Raw genomic sequence first — 12,117 nt, forward strand, 5'->3', positions numbered from 1 at the left:
TTAGGGCAATTCTCATCAGATAAATCTTAGGATGTTGAAAAGATACTTTGATTTCAGATTTAAGTAGTTACAACTTGTGGGAGATTTCTACTGGAAAATAAGGAAATTTAAATGAAATTCACTATGACTTACATTCAGAAACTTTTTTGTAGAGAAATTTCTTACCTTTTCTCTACCTCTAAGAGGAAATTTTCACTGTTCCCCAACTGACTAAAATGCAGCTTGGCAGCTTTCCTCTCACTGTCGCGCACAGTTCGATCATCTGGAGGCAAAAACCGTGGTCTGAGCATGTTTCTTTTTTGGAGTAAAGAGTAGTGGGTCAGAAATCCATATTTACATAGGAAAAACTAAAGATCAGTCTCATCTTTGTGTATTAGAGACAGGTCACAACAAATGCTATTGTGTTGTCACTGGAGCAAGCAGTAACTCATGGAGACTATAGGGATGCCATAGCAACAACTGCCACATAATGTAACTACACCTTCAGAAAAGTGGAGCTTGCAAAGCGAAAGATCTCATGTTAAGACTGAAAGTTAGACCATTTTATAAGAAAATGCAGACCAGTTCATTCAAAGGGATATTTCTTATTCCTTGCCAACTAAGTCCTAAATAATTGTTATTAGTTTTCTACTGCTAATACAGTTGCAAAGTTGGGGCACCTGGAAAAATAAGTCTCAACCTGGAAATTTTGTGTTGAGAAGGAAGTGGTGGTGAAACCATCAACTGAAGAAAACTAAAGCTGGAAGTAACTGATAATATCATAGGTGGTCATTGAATAAACAATAAACGGACTCGTCATACATCCTGCCAACACAAAGAGTTATATAAATATTGACTAATAAACAAATGTCCCCTGCCAGTGCACACTCTGGGCCAACATCCAAAAGGTTAAGAGGCAGTTGATTTCAAGTAACATTCTGGGGAAGGAGCAGAAGAGGAGGGTCTCACCCAGTTTCTCCAGAGTTTGTAGTGTGTACACAGCAAAGAGCCTATAATCTGTATCTTTCCTTACAACAGGATTGAGTCTCAAATCTAGTTCTTTGAGGAATGGTAAAGGCTGTAGGCGGGACACCTCCACTAATGAAGGGATGTTGTTGTAATATAAGTTCAGGTCTTGGAGTGAACATAAATACTGGATGCCCTGCAAGGAAAAGACCATATTAGGAAACTGCACATTGGTAGGAAATGTATCTACTACTTTCTATTCTTAAACACATTACCCAAACCACCCAAGAGAAAGGCAGGGTTGGAACTCCTATTCAGTTACCTGAGAATAAGACTACTGTAGACCCTGGGTATAGGGTGTTATAGGTATGAAAAAGTTCACATATATATCTTTATAAAATCTGACATTCAAATATCAATAGAGATTTCCTATACATATTGGCTTCCAAATCATTCTCCTAGTTCAATCCTTTGTAATGGCCAAATTACTTTGGCTTTCTCACCTTTGCCTCAACATTCTTCTTAACCCCTAAGAACCTCAATTTAAAAAAAGAAGGGATATAGGAAAAAGAGCTGCTTCTGGGGTAGAAGGACATGGTGGTGTACTAGTAGGAGTAGGAGTAGGAGTAGGAGGAGTAGGAGTTGTAGTAATGTGGTAGTATCCTCATGTCTCAATGCCTTACTTAGAGTTTCAATGTATTATTTGGGAAAACAAAACAACAGTCTCCAAGACTTCCCTATGGGATCAGTCAAGGACCCTTCTTGTCCTTGTTTTCCTCTTCAGAGTTACTGCTAACATGAAAGTTCCTCATCCTCTGATCTGTCAGTTCTCTTTTGTAGAAATGTTATTCCATTCAGTTCTTATACTGCACATGTAGCAAACCCAAACCTTTTCTTAACTGGTAACAATATAATCAGGACTGGGAAAAGTCACAATTTTCCTCTTCTACTGAAATCTGATACTGAAAAGAATGATTTAATTTGCATATATTTAGTTAGTTAGCTGCTTTTGCCCAACACTAAATCTCAGGACCATATTTCAAAACATATACATATATGTATAATTACATACTTGTAGTAGTTAAAATGCTTTTCATAAAAGAACTGCCATTGAGGATTATTTCAGAAAGGTGAAATTATTTTTCATTATGTATTTTATAAAATAATGTTTTTATTTTTATCTCATTTAAAATAATTTTCCTATTGCAGGAAATTTAGAAAACTCAAAAGATATACACAAAACATTCCAGAATGGAACCCTATTTACATTTTGATGCATTTATTTGTTTTTTAAAAATTTTATTAACTTTTCTACTATTAAAGAGGCAGTGATTAGAAGTAGTTATCAGTGCCTTTGGTTCCACTTTCAGGGCAGTACACGATTAGGACTGTATTTTTTTCATATTTTCTTTCTTCCATATTTTTACTGTGCATTATAATTACATGTATAATTATAATGTGATTATGGTAGGATTCATTGTTATATATTTGTCCATGCACATGATATAACAATATAATTTGGCCAATATCATTACTCAGTATTTTCCTTTTCCCTCTCCTCCTACCCCAATCCCTTTGCTCTAATTAGGACTGCCTTTAATGTGTCTAATGCCCCAGCTCAAATAATCTATTTTTTTTTTCTATTTTCTTTTGGTACTGGGAGTTTAGCCTAGGGATGCTTTACCCCTGAGATATATCCCCAGCTCTTTTTATTTTTTTATTTTGAGACAGGATCTCCCTAAATTGCTGAGGCTGACCTCGAATTTTTAATCCTCCTGTCTCAGCCTCCAGAGCATCTGGGATTAAGGTGTGCACACCATGCCAGAGGCTAAGCAACCTTTTAATGTCTTTCAGTATAAAGTCAAGGAAACTATTTCTATCCTCCTCTCGCTTTTTCCAGTTGGAATAATTTCATGTATTCCCTAACATTACATTAGAAAAACAAAACATTTTCTCTCTGGGAAATTAAGCAAAGTAATTCAGACCTGCTAAAAGCAGATAAATAATAGATGCAAAAATTTAGAAAACTAACATTTACCAAGTGCTTCCTATATGCCAAAAACTGTACCTGAAGTTTTATATATGTTATGTTTGATTACACGTTAATTTTATTAATCTTCACAGTAGTTTTTCACCCAATGTATAGAAGTAGAAAGAAATGGAGCATGAAAACAAATTACAGCAATGTTGCACTTAATTTTTTAGCATAAAAAGGACAAATAAACAAATGTACATATAAAAACAGGAGACTTAAGAACTTTGAAGTAATCCTTTCTGAGACTGATGGGCCAAATATAAATGGCTGCTAAAAATAGTCTAAACACTAGTTCAACTTGGAGTTGCTGTTTTTAGAGTCCTAGTTGGAAATCTGATCTTTCTTTTTTTTTTTGTACCAGGGATTAAACCCAGGGGCACTTAACCAGGGAGCTACCTCCTCAGTCCTTTTTAAAAATTTTTGAGACAGGGTCTCACTAAGTTGTGTAGGGCTTTACTAAATTTCTGAGGCTGGCCTCAAACTTGTGATCTTCTGTCTCAGCCTTCTGAGCTGCTGGGATTACAGGTGTGTGGTACCATGCCCAATTCAGCTTGCTCTTTTAAGGCTCTTAGTTATACCTTTAGATTGGGTCTAGATGGTATGGTTGAACAACTATCCCTTAAGAAGTGCAAAATTGGCAGAATATCCATGAGAATCTGTCACTTTCAGTCTTCTACAGAAGGACTTTGCCAAATAGCTGGGGAAAAGTGGGAACATGAAGAAGAAGCACAATTTGGGGATCTATCACAAAGAAAACAAAACTTCAAAGTATCTGTTGTATATACTTCCTTTTAAAAATTATTTATATATGTATATGTTTTAGTTGTTGATGGATCTTTACTTTTATTCATTTATTCATATGCAGCACTGAGAATCAAACCAGTGCCTCACACATGCTAGGTAAGTGCTCTACCACTAAGCCACAACTCCAGCCCCACTGTATGCACTTCTTTGCAGAGCTCTTTATGTTTGCTAATCCTCCCATATATTATTCAAGCATGCTTCTACTTTCCTGTACTGCCCTCCCACCATCCCCTGACTTGGACATTCTTTTCTTTTTTGAGACCACCATTTCCTGATCTTCCTAGAAGAAAACCCACTATAACAGTATAACCTAGTGTTTCTCTATGTGTACTTCATGTACGACAATTATCGGAATGCTCTGGGTGTATCCTGAGCCCATCCATACCCAGGGTGTCTCTCAGAGTAGAGATTAAGAATCTGTACTTTTGCAAGTGCTCTTCATGATTTTTTTTTTGGGGTGGGGTAGGTAGTACTGGGGATTGAACCCATGGGCACTCTACTATTAAGCAACATCCCCAGCTCTTTTTATTTTTTAAATTTTGAGACAGGGTCTAGCTAAGTTACCCAGGCTAGCCTTGAACTTGTGATCCTCCTGCATCAGTCTCCCAAGTCACTGGGATCACAACCATGTGCCACTAGGCTCAACATCATAATGTTTTTTGTACACATTGAAATTTGAACCATTTTCCTAGGCAATGAGTATTTAATATAGTTTTCTCAGAGAACAAAGGAATTTTACCCAATATTTTATAAGAAATAATTTTAAACAGAGCAAAGTTGAAAGAATTTTATAATTAAATTTAGCTGGGAAGCATTTAAAAGGAAGACTCAATACTCCCCAAGCTAACATTATTTCTCTCTTCTTATAAAAAAACAAATTGGGTTATCTGGCTCATCAAGGAATACAGAACTTACCTTTAGGCTAGTGATCAAATTCCTTGATAAATCTAAGGATCGAAGACTTTTAAAATTTCTGAAAGCATCACCAATGGAATGGATTTTTCCAGCATAAGATCCCTGTAATGAAAGAGACTCCACCAGTTCTGAAAAGAGACCATTAGTAGATATATTATGATCTCTACTTGGCTAAAAGTAGAGTCAGTGAAAGTAGGCCTTCCTTCCTCCCCTAACCCATCTGTGAAAGACCCTATATCCAAGGATTCTAAGATCATATCTTCTTTTTCAAAGCAGCAATATGACAGAGCCCAGTGGCACAGGCCTGTAATCCTAATGACTCAGTAGAGCATTATACTGAAATAAAATCTTGAGGTGCTAGAACAATCTAGGCCTTACAATCTTTTCAAAGTCAGAAGATAAGACCCATACCAGGGAGAAATTAGTGGGAACAGAATCTACACTAAGTGGAACAGGGATGACAGGAACAAACAATCGGAAGGTCCAGGTGCAAGTGGGGAAGGGAAGCAAAAATGGAAGATCTCAGGAAACAGGTCATGTTTTTCAGTACTTTGTGAACACAACAGAAGAGGGCGCTCCAAATCCTTGAAAATAGAAAACTATAGGGGAAGGTGGAACTCACCCTTCCTACCTTAAAAATACAGAAGAATTTATTGCACTTAAACACACAGTCATGGAAAAGAATTACAATTAAGATATATATGAGGGTTATAATAAGAAAAAAGAAAAAGGAGCAGAATAACATTCCTAGGGAATAAAAGCATTCCTGAAGGTTATGCCCACAAAGCAAATGAAGATATAACAATGCAGCAATTCTCAAGTGGTTCCCAGACATCTGATACAAAAGAAAAACCCACTGGGTCTATAGGATGAATCAAGGCATCCAACTTCACTAGTGGCTAATGATGCATTCTTTGCCATTCTATGTTTGTAGTTCTTTAAGTTTCATTTAAGTCTTCCCTTAATAGCCGGGTGTGGGTGCATGCCTGTAATCTCAGCAGCTCCAGAGGTGAAGATCATGAGTTTAAAGCCAGCCTCAGCAACTTAGCGAGGCCCTAAGCAACTTAGCAAGATCCTGTGTCTAAATAAAATATAAAAAGGGCTGGGGATGTGGTTCAGTGGTTAAGTGCTCCTGGGTTCAATCCCCTGGTACCCAAAAAAAAAAAAAGAAAAAAAGAATTCTTTTAATAAAGTAGTAACAATGATTAGTTTTATTAAATCTTTTTGTGTATGTGTGTGTGTGTGTTTCTGGGGAGTGAACCCAGGGTCTTAAGAATGTTAGGTAAGTGCTCTACCATTGAGCTATATCCCCAGCTTTAATTGTATTAAATCTTGACCTTTGAGTATGTCTTCTTTTGCATCATAACTAAATGGAAAGTATTCATGAAGTATTTTTATTACATATTGAAGAATGGTGGACTGGACACCTTGTGGGAAAACACTTATGTGACTGAGTTGCAAGTTGAACTAGGCATTTTTTAAATGAAACATCATTTTTACTCAGAGACAAGCAACCTGACAAACTATGGTTTTTCTGACTTGAATTTTTAGCAGACATTTTCTTAAAAATAAACAAAGCTAGTCTGTCACTTCAGGAAAACAAATGATAGTAATTGTTATCCATTATAACATTCTAGCTTCTAAGAAAAAATAGAACTTGGGGAGCTAGAGATAAAGTTCAGTGGTAGAGCACATGTTTAGCATGGAAGAGGCCATGAGTTTGATCCCCAGCACCACTAACATTTTTTTTTCTTTTGGAAAACCTGTATCTGCCACCATGAACTTGATAGCTTCCTAATGCTTACAATTTTCCTAATAAGATTGTTGGTGAAGGGTTGGGTATATAGCTCAGTTGGTAGAATACTTGCCTTGCATGCATAAGGCCCTGGATTCAATTCCCAGCACCACAAAAAAATAAATGAATGGTGATATGATATGAAGTTACATAATGAAACCTGTCAACATTTAGAAGATCTGTATAGCTCAGTTGAGCCAATACTTTTTAAACTACCAATGAATAATATTATGAAACTATGCATTGTTAAGAGTCATTCAAATGCAGGGCATACCAATGGATTTTACTGTTAACACAATACCAAAAGCTCAATAGTATGTTTTCAGATTTCACATACAATAAAATTTTAAGAAACAACCAATTGCCCACTTTCCATGCCTTATCAAAGAAGAATTTCCACAATAAGCTATTAAAACATTTTCCCCTTTTCCAACTACATACCTGTGTGAGGCCATATTTTTCCCCATATGTTTAAAACAAAACAATATATCACAATAGATTTAAGACAGAAGTAGATATAAAAATTTGGCTGCTTGTATTGAAACAGACATTAAAGAGATTTGTAAGAATACAAATTGATATTCTACTTTTTATTTTGGAAAACATATCTATTGTTCATAAATGCATTAGGTAACCATGTAATGGGTATGTTATAGCTATCTTTTAATGAATTAATAATTTTTAAATTTCTCTCAATTTTAATTTCTATATGGTAAATACTATATAGCAAAAAACTAAAGCTCTATGAGATCCTCAATAAATTTTAAGAGTGTAAATGAAACTTGAGACCAAAAAATTTACAAACTACCAAAAAATGTAACTTAGAATTAGGAAAATTCAGAAAGATGATTGGGAAGAAAAGGAAGATTTAAAAATAGAGATGAGAGAACTCAAGAAATAATAAAGTTTTAAAATAATTTCAGAAATGAAGACTAAATCACACATGTGTATAATCCCAGCAATTCAGGAGGCTGAGGCAGGAGGATCACGAGTTCAGAGCCAGCCTCAGAAATTTAGAGAGGCCCTAAGTAACTTAGTAAGACCCTGTTTCAAATTTAAAAATAAAAGGGGCTGGGGGTAGAACTCAGTGGTAAAGCATCCCTGGGTCCAATCCCCAATACAAAAAATTAAAAAATAAAAAAAGAAGAAAACAAGAGCAAATAAAAACAATAGAACAATTCCACTTCTGGCCATACTTTATATCCAAAAGAACTGAAAGCAAGGACTGAAATAGATACCAAACACCAATGTTTGTAACAGCATTATTCACAATAACCAAAAAGTGGAACCTAGCCAAATGTTCATCAATGTATACATAAGTAAAATATGGAATAGATATGAGGTCTTATTCAGCCCTTAAAATAGAAGGAGATTCTAACATAAACATATGCTACAACATGGTTGAACTTGGAGGACTTTATACTAAGTGCAATAAGCCAGACACAAAAGAAAAAATATTGTATGCTTCCATTTATACAAGGTACTAGAACAAATTCACAGAGACAGAAAGTAGAATGGTGGTTGCCAGTGGCTGTGAGTAAAGTGAATGAAGAGTTGTTTAATGGGTAGAGTTTCAGTTTGGGAAGATGAAAGACTCGTGGAGAGAGATGGCAGTAATGGTTGCAAAACAATGCAAATAAAGCTGGGCACAGTGGTGCTTGCCTGTAATTCCAGTAGCTCGGAAGGCTGAGGCAGGAGGATTACAAATTCAGAGTCAGCTTCAGCAACTTAGTGAAGCCCTTAAAAACTTAGCAAGACTGTCTCAAAAAAAAAAGGTGGTTGAGCATCTCTGGGTTCAATCTCCACAAAACAGTGTGAATGTACTTAATGTCACTAAACTGTACATTGTTTGGATTTTTGTTGCTGCTGTTGTTTGGGCTTTGTTTTTATTTTTTGCCAACAACTCACTGTCTTGATTTCTACAGGTATACAGTAAACTTTGAAGTCAGGTAGTAGCAGTTCTCTGAACTTTTCTTCTTCAGTGTTATGTCCACTATTATAGGTCTTCTGCCTTTCCATATAAGCTTAAGGATCAGTTTGTTGATATCTATGAAAAAATAAGTGGCTGGGACATCATTTTTTATGGATGAATCATATTCCATAATATTTCATTGAGATTCCACATTTGATTTATGCATTCATCTGTTGATGGATATTTGCATTGTCTTCTCCACCTTTGGATATCATGAATAATGCTGCTATAAACCTAAGTAAAAAGGTATTGTTTGACACTTGTTTTCAATTCTTTTGACTATATACCTAAGAGTGGAATTGCTGGAACATACTGAGGAACTGTCAGACTATTTTCCATAGGGGTTACACTACTTTATATTCTCTCCAGCAACTATGAGAATGACACTAGACACTTAAAAGTAGTTAAAATGATAAGTTTTATGTTATGTGTATTTTACTACAATTTAATAGAGAATAACTTAAGAGAGATATATGGGAAGGAAGACTTTTTAAAATATATTAAAAAGAAATTAAGTAGAATATGGTCATACAATGAAATGTGTATAAAAGATTGAACTACTGATGTATTCAACATAAGAGTATGTTGAGAGAAAGAAGGTAGACACAAAAGGTATAGTCTGTATGATTCTAGTTATAGGGAATTTAGAACAGACAAGACAAATCTATGGTGATAGAAATCAGAATAGTAGACTATAAAAGTGGAGAATTGACTAGAAAAGGCAGGATGGAACATTCCAGGATGATGAACATGTTCTATGCTTTATTGGGATGTTGGATACATGGATAAATATATTAGTCAAAATGTAAATCACATATTTAATAAGGAATTAATAACCTAAATATATAAAAATGACAATATAACAATACCACCACAACATAATACAACAAAGAGTGAACGAAGGATTTGAATAGACATTTTCCAAAAAATAATATATCCAAATACTCAGGAAACTCAGGAAAAGATGCTCAACATCATTAATCGTTAGGGAAATATGAGTCAAAACCACAAGATACTCACTAGGGTGACTATAATATCTTCAGCACTGCATATAAATAAATAAATAAAATAAAAGATCCATTGACAACTAAAAAATAAAATAAATAAAAAGAAATTTTTGCATTGGTAAGGATATAGAGAAATTGAAATCATCTATATTGCTGGAGACAATGTAAAGTAGAGTAGCCCCTGTGGAAGGTTAAGTTTAAGATCAACTGATCTTAAACAAGTGAGCAAAGATAATTCAATGGAAAAAAGATAATCTTTTAACAAGTGATGACTGAACAACTAGATACACATACACACACGAAAAAGGGACTCAAACACATAGACAGAGACTTTACATTTTCACAAAAATATATAAAATAAATCACAGATCTAAACATAAAATACAAATCTAAAATTTCTAGAAAACAGCAGAAAACAGCAGAAAAATCTAAGTAGACTTGGTTTTGGTAATGAAGTATTTTTTATTGTTGATGTTTGTTTGCAGCACTGGGAATTGAACCCAGGACCTTGACCATATTAGGCAAGTGTTCTACCACTGAGTAACATCCTGGCTCTTTATAATTTTATTTTTGAGGCAGAGTCTTACTAAGTTGCTCAGGCTTGAACTTATGATCCTCCTTTCTCAGCCTCCTTAATAGCTGAAATTACAGGCATGTACCACCCCATCCAGTTTGATGATGAGTTTTTTTTTTTAAATTTTTAAAAAATTTTAGTTGTCAATAGATTTTTCTTTTATTCATTTATATGTGGTGCTGAGTAGCGAACCCAGGGCCTCACACATGCCAGGCAAGCACTGTACCACTGAGCCATAACTTCAGCCTGGTGATGAGTTTTTTTTGTTTGTTTGTTTTTTGAGAAGGCAATTTTTATTTATTATTTGCTACATTTCTTTTTTAAAATTTATTTTTATTGTAAACAAATGGGATACATGTTGTTTCTGTTTGTACATAGAGTAACAGCATACCATTTGTGTAATCATACATTTACATAGGGTAATGATGTTTGAATCATTCTGTTATTTTTTCCTTCCCCTCCCATCCCTCCCACCCCTCTTTTCCCACTATACAGTCCCTCCTTCCTCCGTTCTTGCACCCCTCCCACCCCCCATTATGTGTCATTATCAGCTTATCAGTGAGATCATTCGTCCTTTGGATTTTTGAGATTGGCTTTGGTGATGAGTTTTTAATACAACACCAAAAACATGATCCACGAAAGAAACATTTGAGAAGTGGGGCTTCATTACAATTTAAATCTTCTGCTCCACAAAAGATACTATTAAGAGAATGGAAAACAAGTCATAGCTAGGGTCTTAAAGTTTGGACCTTAAATGTCCCCCAAAGGACCATATGTTGAAGGTTTGGTCTCCAGTTCATAGTGGTACTAGGAGATGGTGGAACCTTTTGTAGGGGGATCTTAGGGGAGGGAAGTTAGGTCACTAAGTTGTGCCTTTGAAGGGGATATTGGGACTCTAGTCCCTTCCTGTTTCTTTTTGTTTCTTGGCCACCTCATGTGTCCCACCATAATGTACTGCCTTGCATTGGGTCCAAAAGCAAAGGGTCAAGTGATCATGAACTGAAATCTCTGAAATCATGAACTAAAAGTAAACCTTTCCTCCTTATAAGCTGATTTATTTTAGATATTTATTACAGTAATGGAAAGCTAACACACCAAGAGAAAATGCTGGAAAAATATGTTATCTGAAGAAGGACTAATATTCAAAATATACAAATAATTTAAAACTCAACAATAAGAGAATAAACAATCCAATTTAAAAATGGGAAAGACCTGAAAATACACTTCACCACAAATATTTTTAAATAGAAAATAAACAAACATACACACGCACACACAACACAGATAGCAAACACAAAAATGCTTAGCATCATAAGTCGTGAGGAAATATCAAATTAACAAGAAGATATCACTACACACTTACTAGAACTGGCCAAACCCAAACACGTCAATAATGAATGTTTGTGGAGTTGTGGGGCAACAGGAACTGTCCTTATTGCTGGACAGAATGCAAAATGGTTCAGCTATCATGGAAGATAGTAGGACAGTTTCATACAAAGTTCAACACATCTTTTTTTAATTTGTTCTTTTTAAATATACATGACAGTAGAGTATATTTTGATATATTATACATACATGGAGAATTCTAATTAGGATCCTATTCTTGTGGTTGTATATGACAGGAGTTTCACTGGTGAGGTATTCATACATGAATATGGGAAAGTTATGCCTAATTCATTCTGTCTTTCCTATTCCCATCTCCCCTCCCTTCCCTTCATTCCCCTTTGTTTATTCCACTTAGCTTCCATTTTTCTCTCCTCCCACCCTTGGTGTGTGTTAGCATCTACATATCAGAGTGAACATTCAACCTTCAGTTTGGGGGGACTGGCTTATTTCACTTAGCATGATAGCCTCCAGATTCATCCATTTACCAACAAAAGTCTTGTCATTCATTTAATGGCCAAGTAACATTCCATTGTGTATAAATACACATTTTCAAAGCTCAACACATCTTAGCATATGATCCAGCACTTGCATCTTTGCATCTTTGAGTTGTAACTTTATGTCCTCACAAAAGCCCCCACACTAAGCCATGCATAGTGGCATGTGCCTCTAATTCCAGCAACTTGG

The 12,117-nt window shown here is 35.3% G+C and overlaps 1 protein-coding gene across 9 annotated transcripts in view; it reads right to left on the reverse strand.

The window, feature by feature from the left end:
• Positions 1-12,117, reverse strand: part of LRRC36 (leucine rich repeat containing 36) — a 59,584-nt gene that overhangs the window by 38,752 nt on the left and 8,715 nt on the right. For 4 of the 9 annotated variants that reach the window (XM_079118493.1, XM_079118491.1, XM_079118494.1 and 1 more), the window contains exons 3-5: positions 4,700-4,801; positions 949-1,141; positions 166-262 (exon numbers count right to left, since the gene is read on the reverse strand). In XM_079118493.1, coding sequence (XP_078974619.1) covers positions 166-262; positions 949-1,141; positions 4,700-4,801 — 392 coding nt within the window. Of the gene's footprint in view, positions 1-165; positions 295-948; positions 1,142-3,558; positions 3,722-4,699; positions 4,828-12,117 lie in introns of those variants that run through there. The other 5 variants (XM_079118495.1, XM_079118496.1, XM_079118497.1 and 2 more) reach the window with 4 other exon arrangements.

This window comes from Sciurus vulgaris (assembly GCF_902686455.1).
Source record: "Sciurus vulgaris genome assembly, chromosome: 17".
Lineage (NCBI taxonomy): Eukaryota > Metazoa > Chordata > Mammalia > Rodentia > Sciuridae > Sciurus > Sciurus vulgaris.